The sequence below is a fragment of the Pararge aegeria genome, chromosome 20, assembly GCF_905163445.1.
Source record: "Pararge aegeria chromosome 20, ilParAegt1.1, whole genome shotgun sequence".
In the NCBI taxonomy this organism is placed as follows: domain Eukaryota; kingdom Metazoa; phylum Arthropoda; class Insecta; order Lepidoptera; family Nymphalidae; genus Pararge; species Pararge aegeria.
This window is the reverse complement of record NC_053199.1, coordinates 15,631,216-15,649,314: the sequence shown is the minus strand read 5'-3', so window position 1 is coordinate 15,649,314 and position 18,099 is coordinate 15,631,216. Positions and strand designations below refer to the sequence as shown.

General features: G+C 35.3%; 4 protein-coding genes across 5 annotated transcripts in view; 3 read left to right on the top strand and 1 right to left on the bottom strand.

Moving 5' to 3' along the window:
* The first annotated feature begins 136 nt into the window (after positions 1-136).
* LOC120632495 lies at positions 137-9,596 on the top strand. Its single transcript, XM_039902303.1, has 10 exons — positions 137-260; positions 3,410-3,644; positions 4,530-4,666; positions 5,314-5,430; positions 6,440-6,583; positions 7,026-7,171; positions 7,424-7,548; positions 8,246-8,349; positions 8,964-9,045; positions 9,371-9,596. Exons 1-10 carry the CDS (start codon positions 171-173, stop codon positions 9,496-9,498), a joined length of 1,308 nt encoding a protein of 435 aa, XP_039758237.1. The 5' UTR covers positions 137-170; the 3' UTR covers positions 9,499-9,596.
* Positions 9,597-10,115: 519 nt separating this feature from the next.
* Positions 10,116-12,976, top strand: LOC120632908. The gene is made up of 4 exons (XM_039902945.1): positions 10,116-10,266; positions 10,452-10,701; positions 11,409-11,536; positions 12,917-12,976. Exons 1-4 carry the CDS (start codon positions 10,174-10,176, stop codon positions 12,974-12,976), a joined length of 531 nt encoding a protein of 176 aa, XP_039758879.1. The 5' UTR covers positions 10,116-10,173.
* An 8-nt stretch (positions 12,977-12,984) lies between these two features.
* LOC120632907 lies at positions 12,985-14,510 on the top strand. The gene is made up of 3 exons (XM_039902944.1): positions 12,985-13,026; positions 13,691-13,868; positions 13,978-14,510. The coding sequence occupies exons 1-3, from the start codon at positions 12,985-12,987 to the stop codon at positions 14,508-14,510; spliced, it is 753 nt and encodes a 250-aa protein (XP_039758878.1).
* A 3,434-nt stretch (positions 14,511-17,944) lies between these two features.
* LOC120632494 (putative GPI-anchored protein pfl2) overlaps positions 17,945-18,099 on the bottom strand; it is a 96,169-nt gene continuing 96,014 nt past the window's right edge. For both annotated transcript variants that reach the window (XM_039902301.1, XM_039902302.1), the window contains one exon: positions 17,945-18,099. In XM_039902301.1, the coding sequence (XP_039758235.1) occupies positions 18,046-18,099 (54 nt within the window). In that variant the 3' untranslated portion in view covers positions 17,945-18,045.

Sequence of the window (18,099 nt, the reverse complement as noted above, 5' to 3'; positions counted from 1 at the left end):
GATGTCTATAATAGTTTTTTTTTATTATTCAATATAAAAAAACTGCTTTACAGCTTATACAAAAATAAGAGACAATTAAATACCTAAACAATTTCGTTCAAAATGTCATTAATGTCAATTCATGAAATGTTTATTTTAATAGCTTTAAAATTTTTATTCAAATTCGCAATATGAATGAACTGTTACAAAAGCATGGATGTGCCAATGTGTTTTCAGTTCCTGAAGGTCTGAAGGAGCTCATGGCAGATATATCACGAGAAGTAAGTCATCAAAAGAAGGAAGAGGTGATAGACTAGTGAGTAGGAGGTCGACTTCACTTTCCGAGGGCAGAGTTCGAATCCTAGCACGCACCTCTAACTTGTCCAAACTATGGGCGTTTTTAAATAATTAAAATATCTCTCTTTCTATCTTCTCGATAGTCTCAAAGGTGTGTGCAGCCCACCAATCCGCACCGGGCCAGCGTGGTGGACTACGGCCTTAACCCTTTCTCATTGTGGGAGGACACCCGTGCCCTGTAGTGGACCGATAATGGGTTGATATGATGATGATGAAGTAATCGATACCCTATTAAAGTCCACTCCTGTTCTAAAGTACTCTCCCAACGGGAGGGTATGGCCATAATAAACCCGCTGGGCTGGTGATAGGTGGATCACAGTAGGTAGTAGTAGCATATTGGACGCTACTGCCCGGTCCTTATTTTATGCCCTGAGTTACCTCGTACGACACCCGCGAGAAGACAAGAGGTGCTGAGAACTGTATTCTGATCTACCGTCACCAAGCTGCATGGGTAAGTAATCGTAGGAATAATCATCAACAAATAAGTGTAGTCGTGTTTCAGGTAGACTGTAAGCTGATAATATATTTATGGCTTGTACCAGCGTCACCAGGGGTCAGCGTCATAAGTATAAATGTCGCCCAGGAGTTAAACCCAGGGCTTCATGACGTGTTCTCCTCTCCGCCAGTTATCAAGCCCTAGGTTATACCCCTTGCGACCTTTGTACGTAATCCTACCCTCTGGTGATGTTTGAGGCTCTGACTTCAGAAGAGTCAGTTAGTTTAGGTTTTCAGGACCGGAGCTTAGTTAGTTTCCCTCTGTGACTGAGAATTTTATTCACGTCCGTATGACATCAGAAATCAGGGATCTTATCATCACCAGCAAAGACGCTGAGCAGAGGTTTACTTAATATGTGGCTCCTACTTGGGTCGTAAGTTGAACTTTCGGATGATAAAGGATGTATTCGAGGCCAATCCTGAGAGGAGTGACGTTGGGATTGGATTTAGTAATCCTTTAGGAAATAATCGCAACAATATTATTATATCTGTAGGTCCGTTTTTGTTATCTCTGCGTCTTCGTCAACATTACTTTCGGTTCACGTTAAAATAACCGTGAGGAGCTATATACTATATAGGAAACGTATGGGTTAAGCTTAAGAACCTATATACACAGGTTCTTGTCTGTAATACCGTCTGCGACTTCATCCGCGTTAGTTCCGGGTTTTAAAAAATAACGTGAGGAACTATGGACCGTGCTGTGGTCAAGGTATGGGTTAAGCTAACGGACCTATATCCGCAAGTCCTTTTCCGTTACCGAAAATACTTTTCCAATACAACTAAGTACTAACTGCGACTTCGTTTTGAGTTTTGAAAAACTGTGAAGAAGTATGGACACAAACAGTAACATATTTAATCAATGTGTTAAGGTATCGGACCGTTATCGACAGGTCCTATAAACTGTTACTGTGTCACAGGTCCTACGCGCACAGCCACAAGATATAAACGACTTCATAGCAAAACAGTTTATGTAATGATAGCGAATAAATATACTTTTTTGCTCACCAAAAAGAGTAAAAAAACAACAACGTATAAATATACTACGACAATACACACATCGCCATCTAGCCCCAAAGTAAGCGTAGCTTGTGTTATGGGTACTAAGATGACTGATGAATATTTTTATGAATAACATACATAAATACTTAGAATATACATATTAACACCCAGACACGGAAAAACATTCATGCTCATCACACAAACATTTTCCAGTAGTGGGAATCGAACCCACGGCCTTGCGCTCAGAAAGCAGGGTCGCTGAAAACTACGCCAATCGGCCGTCAACGTATTCAAAATTCAAAATTCAAAATTCAAAATTCAAAATTCAAAATTCATTTATTTCAAGTAGGCCTAATACAAGCACTTTTGAAACGTCAAGTCTGTCCGTGTGTAGTGACTCTACCACCGGTTCGGAAGGCAGATTCTACCGAGAAGAAGCCGGCAAGAAACTCAGCAGTTGCTCTTTTCCAACATCAAAAATTTACATTTTATATTTTAACATTCATTTTTCTATCTTGTGAGAGATGAAAGCGGAGCCGGATGCTTCCAAGCAACCTTGTCATTAAGAAACTCATCAATTGTATAATAACCTCGCTGTAATAAATGTGTTTTAACACATTCTTTAAACTTATGGATTGGTAGGTCCAAAATTACCTTAGGAATCATATTATAAAAGCGTATACTCAATCCCACAAATGACTTCTGCACCTTTCGCAGACGATATGCAGATGTCACTAATTTATGACCATTTCTTGTAAGTCGACTGTTTATATCCACTTTTTGTTTATAAAGACTAATATGTTGTCTTACAAATACTATATTGTTATAAATGTATTGTGAGGCTACCGTAAGTATACCAATTTCTTTAAATTTTTCACGGAGGGATTCACGTGATTTAAGTTTATATATTGACCGTACAGCTCTTTTCTGCAATATGAATATAGTTTCAATATCAGCAGCTTTGCCCCATAATAAGATCCCGTAAGACATCACACTATGAAAGTACGCGAAGTAAACAAGTCTTGCTGTTTCTACGTCAGTAATCTGTCTAATTTTCCTGACGGCGTAGGCAGCCGAGCTTAGTTTACCTGCTAGTGTATCTATATGGGTACCCCACTGAAGCTTACAATCCAAGGTCATGCCCAGAAAAACTGTGGAATCTTCCATTTTTAGTGATTCTCCATTTATTATTATATTTTTATTAACTTTCTTTACATTTGGTAAAATAAATTCCACACACTTAGTTTTTTTTGCATTTAAAATAAATTATTGACAGTAAACCAGTGCGACACATGCGACATAGCACGGCTTACATCGTCAGAGTTGTCTCTACCTCTATCAGTTTTAAAAATTAGAGATGTATCATCAGCAAACAGTACAATGTCACAGGTTTCACTGACATGGTGTGGTAGATCATTTATATACACCAAAAATAGAAAGGGACCCAAGATTGAACCCTGTTGTCCCCATTGACGTAGCCGACCCCTGCGACTTAATGTCTTTTATGCAAACCCTTTGGGTTCTGTCACTGAGATAAGAGGCAACCAAATATGCAACTTTTACACCTCTGATCGCACAGGTCCTACGCGCACAGCCTCAAGACTTAAACGACTTCATAGCGAACTACCTGTCCGTTCTCCTCATCACCCGCGAGCACGGTGTCATGGCGGTGAGGATCCTGGATGACCTGTGCGACTGCAGGCCCACCCTGCTTGAGCACCTACACCAGCTAGGGTTGGACGGGGCGCAGACGCAGCTACTCGCAGATGTTATCAAGGAGGAGATTGAAGGCTCGGAAAAGGACGAAGGAAAGGGTAAAGCATGAGTACCTTATAATAAATAAAGCCTCCGTACTGCAAGGTATAGTTGTTCGCCCCTTACAAAACCTTTTTTATTTTTTAGTCTTTATTGCAAAAGGTAAATAAATATATATGCGCTAAGGCTGCCTTATCGCTTGAAGCAATCTCCAGCCTTCATACTGCAAGGTCCATAACTCTTGATATGTTATGATTACGACTAAGACACGGGAGGTATGTTTGCATCATTCGAGTCCATACAGGACTGAAGTACGAGTATATAGATGATGCAGTCGTATGAATATCACAATACCCACCAACTAAATGTAATAACAGTGGTTGTTAATCAAATATAATTTTAATTTTTCTTGAAAACTATTCAGTAATTAAATAATAATTATGACGTATTTGTAAAAAATCCTGATCAATTTAATAAAATATCTGGCAAATGTGAATTTATAGTTATCAAAAGTTTAATTATTTACCCACTTTATAAAATTACCGTAACACAAATTTATTGGGGTGTTTAATAAAATGGTTTGTCACACATTAGAACTATTCACTACAAAACCATTGGTTTTTAAATTGTTAACAATTATTCATTGTAAAGTCATCATGTCCTGAGGGTGCTCCGGTGTATGTCGGCGCGAAACGTGCCTAGATGGTACATTGCCGAAGATTTGTTTAGTGTGGAGTATAAAAATTTAAGAAATTATAAACTACATACAGATTCTTCTGCTTTACTCGGAGTAGGTATATAAACAAACAAATTAAGCTTAATTTTAATACTATATTATTTTTGGTCCCGCGTATAAAGTAGGTAGTACCCTAAGGAGTTAATGATTTTATTCTATTGTATAAAATATGTATTAAAACCATATTGTGTTAGCCTCTTCATTATAGAAACAGTCAAGGAGTACCAGATTATAAAGAAGATTTTGGCAAGACGGCAACTAGACGAGGCGATGACGGCGAAAGTCTGTCAGGTCGCGAGAAACGCCTATCGTGACTACTGGTACAGGAAGGAGACTTTGGAAAAGGTTAAACCTTTTTGTAGCCACAAGTGAAAAAGGGGTGATAATATTTCACCATTTTGCTCCGAACCACTGGATCTTATTCGTGGATCCTTCCAATAGATAGGTCTCTTTAGAGCATATTAAGAGTGAGAGCTTAGAAATTAGTTATAGACGAAGCATTTGATTACAAATTATAATAAAAAAAACAATAATTATAGATACTACGACAATACGCACATCGCCATCTAGCCCCAAAGTAAGCGTAGCTTGTGTTATGAGTACTTAGATGACTGATGAATAGTTTTATGAATAATATACATAAATACATATAAAATACAGATAAACACCCAGACATTGACAAACATTCCGTGTTCATCACAGAAACATTTTCCAGCGGTGTGAATCGAACCCACGGCCTTTGAGTCAGAAAGCAGGGTCGCTGCCCACTGCGTCAAACTTTTGTTAAATAAGCTTCATCATATCAATGCATTATCGGCCCATTACAGGGCACGGGTCTCCTCCAACAATGAGAAGGGGTTAAGTCCACCACGCTGGCCCAATAAGGATTGGTAGACTCCACACACCTTTGAAAATATTATGGAGAACTCGTTGTTCTGTAGTTGGAAATTCTTTAAATTTTACTGCGATTAAATTGTAGTATTATTTCTTAGGGTTTAAAAGTGAAGTCCAATATACCATGGGAGGTTGCAGCTGAGCACACATTGGAACTATACAAGAAAACAAAACCTACTTTCACCGAATTGGCTAGAGCTACCGAGAAAATACAGGTAACTATATTTTTTTGATACACCGAACTAACGAGCCGTACTCGTTTCCCTCGGGGCATTGCACAGATTGGGAGGACCGAGGCGTTGGCAAGACATAACAAGTATCATATAGCCAGTTTTGTGAATAAACAAAGTAGGAAAGCACGTCCCTGATAGCTAGAGATATTCGTATTCAAATCTGGCCTTTTCTGCAATTTTAGTACTTAATAATTTTAGTTATTTTCTCAAGCAAGCAAGCAATTCCCACTACCAAGAAGTGCGAACATATAGTTGATGTTGATAATTGTACCGATGATGTGCATAAGTTTCCTCTCTTAAAGGAGACATGATAGTCCATCATTGAACATTAAGGAATGTATTAAGAGTTCTAGAAAACTATTATCATATGATAGGTATAACTTCTTCTCAATCGTTTCGCTCTTGTCAGAGCGGTCGTGGTCACTTAAGTGCTGTGGGACGCTTAGCAATCCGTCGCCACTCTTCTCTGGCAGCTACCTTTTTGTACATTCATGAAGGTGGATAGCCATTGCAGCCTTTATTCGGTCGGCCCATCTCATAGGCGATCTTTCGCGTGATCTGGTGTTCTCGATTCTTCCTTGGACAACTAGACGCTCAATGGAGTCATTGTCTTTTCGTGACCAAAGAAAGTGAGATTACGAGCCATATCTCAGATAGGCAATTTTCGAAGAAGGCTTTAACTATATATTAAAACTATTAATATTTATAAAAGCCACTTATCGGGTGTAGACAGAATTGTTTGATGTAGTCGAGCTAAATGAAAACATTGTAAACGAGCTTCAGGAACCGCTGGTCTGATTTGATGGATTTCCCATTTATTGAAGAGATAGATATTTAAATCAATTCATTGGAAGCCTTTCATAGGAATTGCCAAATCTACCTCATCCAGAGAAAAGCATTGTGTTAACTTGCATGAGTATCGTTAATGCATAAGCAGAAATGAAAGTATTCTGCAGACTTATTCCCAGCTAACTCATAAAACTCATTTTAGGCAGCATACAGAGGCTACCATGTCCGAAGAAATATCCTCCGCCACTTGCAACCAAAAACAAAGAAGAAAGCTCCTAAGGCTGAGCTGCCGGGTCCCCCGATGGACCTTGGTGGGTCCAGAGAGATTGATTTGGGGCCGATTATTGTAAGCATTTCTCGTTGATATCTCATAGGAATCATAAAAATGGCGTCATGTAATTTTTTAGCTCCTCCTTTTTAAACTCTTTATTTACTTTATAACTGCAATACGATATAAAGTGATTAAACGTACCCACTTATAAAAATCTTAAAGAAATCAACAATCTTTTATGGAAGTTGCATCGACACTTACTAGCGTTTCGATTCGTTTATGTCTGAAAGTGAAATCATTTGATATGTAGGCTTCTAAATCGAAATAGTTTCATAATTTCCAATAACTTTAGTACTTTACTTCCCAGTTGATATATATTACAGTGTTGAAACTTTCATTAACTATATCGTATTAAAGCTTAACTTAACCTAGAAGTCAAATAATAATAAATAAAATATAAAACTGATGGAGGCGAGAAAACCTGACTACCGATGAATTTAAAAAAACAATGTTACAGGATATAAAAGTACGCGCGGATAATGTCAAAGCGATGTTCGACCAACACACCAACCAGTCGCTCGGACTTGCATACGACCCAATGAAGACCATAACACACGTGCCTGATGATGAAGAATTTGCGGAAGCTCCTGTTGCCAGGGACAGGTCTGTAGTTATAAACTTTTTTAAAGGTGTAGAAAAAAGAAGTATTGCACTGATTGCTAGTAATTGTTGCTATTCAACGATAATGAATTCTGTACTTTATTTATCTCGGAAGATTTTCATGAGCTCATCTAAGATTTGATGAAATAGAAACATCGAAAAAAAGAACTTCAGACCGATTTGATAGATAAATGGAATGGAATAGGCATCGCCTATTAATAATATGATGATATTAATGCACACCTTCTCAAACAGATCCGAACAAAGGTCGTTAATGGTGGGAGACAAGATCGGTCACGTGTCCACGATACAGCCTCAGTTACCCATGACCACAACTGAGCAGATCCAGTCGAGGACCAGTCGGGCTAGCATCGATCCTGGTGAGTTTCTGAAACAGCTGTGGTTGCCGTAACCTGTCATTATGTCATGTCACTAGCATTGAAATTTAAAAAAAACTATAGCATTTGAAGAATTTATAAAGCTTCATCATTATCATTTCAAGGCATAACACACCAAGCTAATCCAATGTGGGCTGCAAGACTTACCACGTGACGGTCATTATACTGGAAATTTAACCCGAACCTAAGACTTACTCGGCGAGGCACAGCTGGAAATTAGGAAAATTTACTAAGGGTACAGAGAGTTTGTTAATTGTGTAAAAACTTTGATGTTTTGGCGTGCAAAGGCGGTCTTATCACTAAACCTATCCCTCTCAGACCCCTTTGCAGAGAGGAAAGCAGTCGGAACGGGAGAGTTTTTAGATAGAAACATGTCAGGTAATAAATCTTAAAATGGAATTATATATATACACTTGTATTTCATGTAGTTTTGAAATTGCTATTAAGCGCGTCCGTGTTGGATTTCCCGACTAGTTCATGTCAGTTAGAGTGCTATTAAAAGTCTCTAAACTCAAAGTTAAATAAGGCGTGTACCCTGGCTGACCCTTTTCGAAAAAGATCTCTATCTACTTCGTGTTCCTCATTGATAAGGGTCATAACCTTTTTCACTTTTGACCTTTCAAACGATGTAGAAAAGATGGACAGTTGCAAATTCATAATACTTTTAATTTTGTTTCAGCATCTCGCCTAAGTCGTTTACCAAGTTCGACAGAGCCAGGCCAGGGCCGCCTTCCGAGCGTTGCACCTGTAGAGGGCTCCAACCTGAAGATTTCTTTTGCAAATGTAATAATCAAATCAATAGCCTATATAACAGTCCAATGATGGACTAAACGACTCTCCCAAGCTAACTATACTGGGCAGACGGGTTGCTGATTGTAATTGATGGTAATAGTAGCCTTGAGGACCCTTAGTAGTCTCGTATGATACCTTCAGGAAGATTAGGGGTGGTAACATCTGTTTTCTGATCTACCGCCACCACACGGCATCATCATCGTTAACCGGGTAGCTAACAAAAGCTAAAAAGTTCAGATGCTACGTTAACTAAAACTTTTTAAACACACGTAAGCGATATAGAAAAACGTGTTGTGTTCAAAGTTCTTATGGGGAATTTATAGCGAAAGGGCGTACTAACTAGGGGGGGGTGAAAAACACTTTTTCCCTAACTACCAGGAGGGTCGTTACTAGGATTTTGAACAGGAAAACTCAATACCTACATTTCGTGGTCAGAGCCAAGTCCTCATGATCCGTACTCGAACATGCTAACCTATAGAATAACCGGGCAGTACCTAAATTCCACCATATTAATCCATGCAATACCACAATGTGTAGTTCACGGACAATTTTACCTAAATTGACCAGCATCTGGAAGTTTGTAGCACATTGCAATTATTCACCAGGTCCCGCCAGAGGTGATCCAAATCATTTCTCAAGCAACCTCCGAAGCCGATCCTGCAGAAATTCCAGAGGATATTGTTCAAGGTAGGTTTAGGTACACTAACTCCCCGAATAAACCGACAGTTTTATTATTACAAAAATGAGCCAGCACATCTGTCACTAATGATTCAATCAACCGCGGTGTAAATATCTCACAAGAATTTTTTATCAATTATACTCCATGGCCTGGGATCTCCACGGCAAACGGAACAAATGTGTAACTCTCTATTAGAGATGTATACTTCCACTTTTTGCGGTTTTCAGCTATCTCAGTTTCGGGTCCCGGTCTCAATGCATCATTTCCCTGATATGAGATGAGGCCAATGTGTCAATATGTGTGTAAGCTTTTAAAGATATCAATTTTATTTAGATGACCTCGACCGCTCGGACGCGGATGTTAGTGAGCCAACAGATTCGGTACCATCATCTGCCCCCAGCACCGCCAATACTACTGACGTGGAAGACGAGACCGGTCTGAACAGTGCTGATGAAGACTAGCACAGGGAAGAATCTATACCTACTACATTATTATTATATTATTGTGTCTGTTTGTTACCTGGTCCCTACGACCTATCTATCTGGTTAATACTAACGGATTGTTTTAATCATATTTGTAATCTTAATAATTAATTATTACTTTATTTTATATTATATTATATTATTTATTAATGTTTTATGCATTTATAATTTCTTTTCATTCCTTTTTAAGTTTTGCATTATTATTAGTTAAAATAAAGATTTACCTTCGTAATGCTTTGCGTTGTTATAGACTGTATGTACCGACTCCATAGATACTTTAAGTTATTTTAGCTTATTAATTTATTTACCAACTTAACCGTCTTTTAACGTTTTTATTGTTTTTTGTGCATTGTTATTTTTCGTTTAAGTTATTTCTGCTTTTAAGTTTTTTTTCCTCTTGTGTTCCACCACTAAGTGTTCGTTTGCTTCTTTTCAATAAAATTATTACGATAATTATTTGAATTTATTCGACTTTTAATTATTCGATTTTACAAATATCTTAGTTTGTGTTGTACAATCACTGGTATTATTTGATGCATGCATGGCATAATAGATTTGTTAATATATATATTTTGTTTTTTTAAACGTCACACAAAAGTTTGCGTAAATATTGAATTCAAGTTGCTCAATTTAGAGAATATAATTAGTATAAATATGAATCATTTATTGAAATCACAGATTCATGAGAATTTCAGGTTAGCATTGCCCGAGGGCTTAAAAGATTTGATGAGTGATATTTCCAGGGAAGTGAGTATTTGATTGCTGTGCTTGCTATGCTATGAACATGGCACGTAAAAACATGCCTACTTCTTTATTTTATTTCATACCCTGAAATGCCAAAAGTTGAAATAATTTAATAGATAGAAGTTGGCATTCCAATAAAAACAATAACTTTTATTCCACTCTTGCTCATTCTTAATAATCTGGTTTAGGTCCTTCGAGCACAACCTCAAGACTTGTACCAATTTATCACCAAATATATTGAAGCACTATTAGAAGCGCGTGAGACGTTAACCATTGCTTGTCAAGTATGCACCGATGTATGTAATTGTAGATGTGACCCTATTATACCAGAGTTGTATAAGGAACTGAGGAAAACTGGTCTGGATGATGAGGATCTTAAAAACGCCGTTCAAGTTATAGAAAACCATTTGAGGGGTGATCAGGACGTAAACGAGTCAGGTATGAGAACGAAAATTTCCATTTCACTTATTAATTAGGTATTGTTTTTTTTTTCTAGAAAAGAACAAATCTGTAAGGTAAGAAGAACTTATGCGCAAGAAATTATAGGCCTATGGTATTGAGGTCCAGTTACATCAGCTTAAATTTGAGGACAACGACACGGTAAAGCACGGATGCTCAAAGTTGGGAACTTGATTGATGGCCGACTGTGTGAGACAGATTCCTTATCCAGGGACTTGGCTCATGACTCCACTCTTATAAATTCCTTAGAACCACCACAGCATAGTTGGATCATATTGTGAACTACGTCTTTTCCATTCATCCATCTATTAGCCTATTCACATTAGATGCTTAGCACAGACAGTGCCTCCTAGACTGGAGGTTTCCTATGAGAGAGTATCTCATAGCAGAGGATTTTAGGGCATAGACCAAGCTGCTCCAATGCGGATTGGCGGGCTTTAATGATTATCATCCCATTATTTAGTACGACTTTTTCGATTAAGGAACTCTTAAGAGTGCTTTTTGAGAAAGGCGAATGCTAGGGGAAAAATTTGACCATTTATATTGATCTGTGATCACCCATTAAATTACTGTCCTTAGTCAGCTTGTTTTAACCGGAGCAATGCGACAAGTTCGGGTGACTTTGGCCATTTTTTTTTAAGAACGCCTTTTTGCTGGCAAAAATTATTTCTAATTATCATTTTCAGTGAAGGAACAGAGTTTGTTATCGAAATTGTTAAGGAAAACCAGCATTGATGCAACTCAAGTACCTGCAGTACAGCTGGCAGTTCAGAAAGCGTTCAAAAGACACATCTTAAGTCACGATGATCTGATGGTATACTTAAATCTAATATTTAAGTTCCCATATTTTAATATAAGAAATTCAGGTTGAGACTCTCCATAAGAGCTCTGTCGTGCGAGGGTTCTAATTTAAGCTATGAAACTATGAGAGACCTTTGCCCTGATTATGATTTTAAGAGATGATTCGCTTGGCGAATATTTCTCTTTGTAACGTTAAATTACGTTCAACTACATACAGTGAGCATTAGCTAGGACTGTCATCGAGAGAGGAATTATTATTGTCTCTTCTCGATACCAATCCCAACCCATCGCACAATTATGGCATAGCGATCTTAACTGCGCACGAAATACATTTTATGACGTCGATTTTGATACCTTTTCATACAAGGCTGTCAATTACTGAGAACTTCCTAAAAACACTTAGGCAGAAGGCGTTGTTTGCTACAAGCTTGTCAGTTGTTGAGTCTAGGGTTATGTGTCTTCGGCTGTCACTTAGTAAATATGTATTTAACAAAAACCTTTTTTTTTACGATTACCAGCTGTTGCCCGCGACTTCACACGGTTTTTTTGGTTTTTCATGAATCCTGCAGAAACCATACATTTTTCTGGGATAATCTATCTCCATTCCAAAATTCTGTCAAATCGATTCGGGAGTTATTGCGTGAAAAAGTAACAAATATCCATCCATCCATCCAAACAAACTTTCGCATTTATAATATTAATAGAATGTGAGTTGTTTGATTCAATTTCTATTTTTTATCTGTAGTAATTTATTAAAACATGCATTATTGTGATGTACACAACAAACCACTGTGTTATAAATCGAAAAAAGTAAAGAAAAGTACAAATTGTAAGAAAATTAACCGTTCGTTTACAACAAACATTTGGCACTCTCTAGGCTGAACGTATAATTTATTTTATTACAAGTTATCCCTTGACTGCAATCTCACCTGATGGTAAATTCTGCAGTCTAAGTTGGGCTTACATTTTAGGGGTATAGCAGTTACATAAAACACATACCCCTGATCATATCGATAACCTAAGTTAAATAGCGGAAATATGAACCTGACACCATTGTGCTTAATTTTTTTCTTTAAGTATTCAGCAAGCTCTCAACTCAAAGTATACTACTGGCACAAAGCACTGGTACAAGCATTTTTACAAAAAAAAAACATTTATTTTAAGTATGCTTAGTTTATAAGCACTTTTGAAATGTCAAGAGTCACTTCAAACAGACTGACTGTTTGAAGATTATACTGAGAAGAAACAGGAAAGAAACTCAGCAAATTGCTCTTTTTCAACATCATTTTACAGTTTACAATCTTAAGAGTTTTATTGTAATTTTTAGGTTATAACAGTGTATCATATGACATAAATTATGTCATGATACAAAGCTCATATTTCAATGCTGTAGAGTGTAAATCTAGTCGGTGTTAAGGTCGATACGGTGTGCGAGGGCCGTAAGAGTGCGTGATGCTTAGAATGTCAAGGATAATCAAGGTCCTTTCCAAGCCAAGTAATAAGGTAATCTGGAGTAAGGTTAACATGTACCCATTTCAAGCAAGGAAAGACGACTAAAACGGCAACGGCAAAGAGGCTGAAAATCGGTATAATTCTATTAATTCTGGTGTACACCCCGTTTCAAAGGAATCCCCAATCTGGGATCCATGTTTAATATATCTCAAGCTGGATGTGTAGAAGGAGGGGTTACTTTGCGGAATTCCAAGACATACTTTAAAAATAAGCTTAATTGCTATACTCCGCGAATAGCAGGAGAATCAGTATGGTGTAATATAACTTCTTCAATCTATATACTCCATACAAAACAGATCTTCGACAATGTACTCTTATGTATTCTCGTACATGGCCGAACTACATCATTCATAATACATCTAGAGCTTCAAAGGCTCAAGCATCTTAAGTGGAAAAACTCCTAAGGGATAGAAAACTCCAATCAGCAGTATTTTATAATTGATCACAACACATCTTGAGCTTTGACGCCTTAGCCTTGAGCATTTTGGTGAAAAGCTTCTAAGTGGCTATCATTTTAATTGTTATCACTTCTAGTGTACAGAATGTTCCACAAGAGCGATTTTAATGTTCTACTGGACAAACTACGTCAAGTTCGCAATCTAACGCCAAAGATGAGCGACGTAATGTTTTTTTCTAATAATATCTATGATTACAGGATATTTTAAATGAAAATGACAATGAATTATCTGAAGCAGTCCGCAACACATTAAAATTAGAGGTATTGAAGATCCCGTATGGTCATTATAGCGAATTCATTTTAAAAGTAAATACAATATTAGAATTACTTTATTTTCAGGCAGAAGAACTATTTGTTTCTCCACATTTTAAGCCATGTAAGTATTGTAGCTGTAATTACGGAAATATCATCAAAACGCTGCTTAGTTGATGTTGATTAAAAACTCTCACTAATATACTATTAATTCAAAATTTTAAAACTTTTAGGCGTAACCACAGTTTCTTCCACTTCTCTCGCCGGATCGTATGTGACACTGCCAAAGTTCCGACCATACTCTGCTCACGATTCCGAACTTCTATCGGTAATACCAGAGAAGGAACATTTATCTATTGATTATACTAAAAAGGCATCAACTGATGGAATAGATGCAACCACGATCGAAATTGCAGGTAGAAAATATATTCTTAAAGAAAACGTTAAGAAAGATAAAGCTACTGTACTTTTTGATTATCATGATCATAGCAAATCAGAAGATGGTGCCTTCAAAAGTGGATGTTCGGCTATTGATTGTACTGAAGCTAGCAGCGGTGCAGCATCCAAACCAAATAAAATTGAAATATGTGAAAACACAATTGTTTTGAATGAATCAAAAGCTACTCAAAGTATTGATGATAACGATAATTCAATAAAAGATAAATCATGCAGTGATGAAGAGGTGCAAGAATCTATTGAAAATTTCGAATCAGAAAATGAATCATGTTTTTCATCGATCGCAGAGTCTTTGCAAGATGATATTTAACAATGATGTCAAGCATAAATAATTAATCGTAATTTTTTTTTATGGAAAGCAAGCAGCACGTTAAAATATCGATAGTAGCCAAACTAAGTTTACGTAAAACGATACAGCAATTAATTATGTTGTAAATTCAATTAGCTGGAGCATTCTGTCTGCCTCAGCTTCCGATTCTCTAAATCTCTTCTGAAAGGGGAGAAGACACCTTTTTTAAATTCCACTACAAGTAAGCACTTGCAATCTGCAATCTGCAACCTTAACTGATGGTGTGGCAAATTAAGTAGGATCTTAATTTTTTTTCGCTTACCCTCGATATAGGATGCACCAAACTAGAAACTTATTTTGGTTTTTTTTTGTGGTTACTATGTTTTATCAATGAATAATAAACATAGTATAAATTAACTTGTTCTCTTTTGTAAGACTACAAAAAAAAAATTGAATTTTTTTATTAAAATTTATTATGCGTTTCAACTTATACCTAGTCGTAGGGCAATAACGAAATTTCGTTACAAATGTTTTTTTTTTTTTGGTAAACAATATAATAATATCAGTATGTTGGTATCTATTCTAAAATAAGAAGCTCTTGTAAAATATATGTTATAATAACATCTATATATTGTATAGCAAAAGAACTTGTGTGCACTTCTGTTTTTTAAACGGTCTTAGCGCTCTGCTACAAAAATTGAGTACAACTTCTGAAAAGTACTTTTTTTCTATTTAAACTTTAAAACATATAATGCGCAATATATCCATCATCGCATCACCCACTCTCGCTGTTACAATACTTTGTTAGATCGGCTCCTTATCAGTCGTAGCGTTATGGTTAGTACTAAATAGCCTTCCCGAGAATTGAGCTATGAAATGGAACACATATTCTAAACTCCAATTAACCTTAAAAAGATTAACGAGTTCAACGCAAAAAATCTTTGATTTTAGTAAAAACACAAAAAAAAATCCTTGGTTTTAGTACAAACACAAAAAAATCCTTAGTTTTAATATTACATAGATAAATAAGACTTTTGTTAAGGTTCTATATTTAACGGGGTCCACAGATAGATATATCGATAGAATAGATTGATTATAACCGCATATAGTAATTTTAGGTTTCTAAATTTTTTTTTTACAAATCCTTGTTTATAGAAACAATTAGGTGGTGTAATTTGATTATACCATTGAGCTGTAAATCAGTTATGTAACAGAATGTTGAGACTCTCACAAATTTAATTTTACAATAATAAATAAATGCTTTTATTTACTTAAATATAAAACATAATCTTATAAATTATAATATTATTCAATACAACAATAAAATATGTAACATCATGACTTATTTATAAGAAACAATAATAAACATAAATTTGTGAAAAATAACAAGTGTACTCAATCAATGCATTAAAATACCAAAACTAATAATTTTTGTATTTAATACTTCTGTAATTATGATGTTTTAAATTTGCAGACAAACCTGTAAAGACGCTTAGTTGGTAGGTATTAATAAAATGAGTACCATACTATATCTTCTAATTACAACAAGGCACTGTTTTTGGACATTCATTATAGAGATTTGTGTACAATTTTGTATATGTTCGAAATGTTCGATAGTGATAAAATTCCCATGTACACTGGTAAACCTTTTAAAATAAGTTGCATCTAAGTTACTGGCAAATAACTTGAAAAAAATTATGAATATTATGAAAAATACTTATTTTTATACAAAAACTTTAAATTCCAGATTAAAAGCGCCTTAATAGGCGTAAACTTTCTTGAAGCTATTTGCCGGGAATCACACTTAGCTAGTGTTAGAAAAATAATATACAAACTTAGAAAATATGTTAGTAGCAATCACAGCAGATCTCGGTAAATACTAGAAAATAATAATACGCTGCTTTTCGACACAGAGCTGAATTTTCTCCATTAACCTTTTATTTTCATAGATTAGCTAGAACGTGTTTTAGAATTGCTGGAAACGTGTTCAATGAAGCTATGTTTTTTTTTTGTATAGTGAGGTGCGTTTTTATGATGCCAAGCTCCCATAGATTAGCATAATATGTTAGCAAATCTAATCCTTTCCGCTACACTACTAGCTTGACTGCAAATGTTCATTGTTTCATAGCCTAGCTTTAACCTCGCTCACTGCTTAGCTATCTGGCAAATCTCTTGTGGAAAAGCAGCCTTATAGTCAATAAATATAGGTCAACTCTTCAATGTCACTGTGGCAGACAAAAACTAGGGTTTTTTTTTGTTTAAATCTGAGATGCATTAAGTAATGATGCTTATAGGTAAAAAAAAATTAGTACAAATAAAAACTAACAGATTCTATCACTGCCACATTGAAAATATACCATAACTATATTTCATTTCTTCTTACTTTGTTTTATAAATTCTTTTAGTGTAAGTAAGTTAAAAATATACAGAATAAAAAGAATTTTTTTTATCTATGTAACTTTTATTACTTTTATTACTTTTAAAACATATTTTTGAGTAAAAGTTACGAAAGAATTATCTTTTATTGTTCCTACATTATAAACAGGAGAACTGGAGTAATTTAAAAAAAAGGTTAAGTAACATGTCTACATTTACTTAACTTTTTTTGTTACCTATTATTTATTCGGTCATAAAACTGTAAGAATATCGAAAATGCTAAGGGTAACATTGTCAGAACTGGTATTTGGTAAAATTATCGAAATCTTAATACTAGTGGAATTATTGTAATAATTCTATTTACTTCCCTATTTAATATAGTTTTTAACATTTATTGACAGCTTATCGGTCTTAAACTTTTTATTTATAACCGCATCAAAGTTGACGCGGATTTTTACTAGAATAGGCATCTATCAACGCAAAAATAAAGCGTCTAAACATAAACGTACCAAATTTATATATTAGTCTTTACAGATAATTTCTTTAAAAATATATCCTAATAATATATTGTTCAATAGCATACCTAACTATATTTTTATATACAAAACACTCAATTACTTTTAACTTAGTATAATTAATTTAAACATATAAACTTTACCTACAATTAATATATTTATCAAAGTTTTTAGCTACCATAATAATGAGAATTCTTATTTCATTCTGAGCGACCAAAAATCAGAGATCTTATAATACATACTTTGGTATAATCCAATACGAAGACCTAACACATGAGGGAATTAAGAACAAATGAATCCAAATGTTTTATATAGTTAATAAGTATCATATTAATAAGTAATTAATTATAAGTAATGATTCTTTTTTTATGTACTTTTTGTGGTGTGCAATAAAAGTGTATTCATTCATTCATTCAATATTTTGGTTGTTATTTGACCTGTAGATTGATGCCTGACTATAGTTAAAATTATTTAGGTTCTGATTTAATAAGGTTTTTGGTGGTGTATTAAAATTTTTAATTAAATCTGTAAATAATTTAAAGCAGCTTATAAGTCAAAAGTGCTGATTTTATTTATGTATGTAGAAAAACTAACAGATGTGTTAAGTCTATCATCATAAGTTATTTAGTTACTCATGTAACATGGGTTGAGTCTTTTTTCAGTTTTCAAATCGTGTCGACTCCTCCGCCCATAAGTCGATTGCCATATTCACTTAGCAA

What these genes read in the sequence shown, in the direction of transcription:
- LOC120632495 (XM_039902303.1), top strand. Translation starts at nt 171, where the DNA reads ATGAATGAACTGTTACAAAAGCATGGATGTGCCAATGTGTTTTCAGTT. An exon ending in GGAAAAGGACGAAGGAAAGG is followed by an intron (nt 3,645 to 4,529) that starts GTAAAGCATGAG and finishes TCTTCATTATAG; the next exon opens with AAACAGTCAAGGAGTACCAG. An exon ending in TCGGGCTAGCATCGATCCTG is followed by an intron (nt 7,549 to 8,245) that starts GTGAGTTTCTGA and finishes ATTTTGTTTCAG; the next exon opens with CATCTCGCCTAAGTCGTTTA.
- LOC120632908 (XM_039902945.1), top strand. Translation starts at nt 10,174, where the DNA reads ATGAATCATTTATTGAAATCACAGATTCATGAGAATTTCAGGTTAGCA. An exon ending in TCAGGACGTAAACGAGTCAG is followed by an intron (nt 10,702 to 11,408) that starts GTATGAGAACGA and finishes TATCATTTTCAG; the next exon opens with TGAAGGAACAGAGTTTGTTA. An exon ending in TAAGTCACGATGATCTGATG is followed by an intron (nt 11,537 to 12,916) that starts GTATACTTAAAT and finishes TCAATGCTGTAG; the next exon opens with AGTGTAAATCTAGTCGGTGT.
- LOC120632907 (XM_039902944.1), top strand. Translation starts at nt 12,985, where the DNA reads ATGTCAAGGATAATCAAGGTCCTTTCCAAGCCAAGTAATAAG. An exon ending in TTTCCAAGCCAAGTAATAAG is followed by an intron (nt 13,027 to 13,690) that starts GTAATCTGGAGT and finishes CTATGATTACAG; the next exon opens with GATATTTTAAATGAAAATGA. An exon ending in TTCTCCACATTTTAAGCCAT is followed by an intron (nt 13,869 to 13,977) that starts GTAAGTATTGTA and finishes TAAAACTTTTAG; the next exon opens with GCGTAACCACAGTTTCTTCC.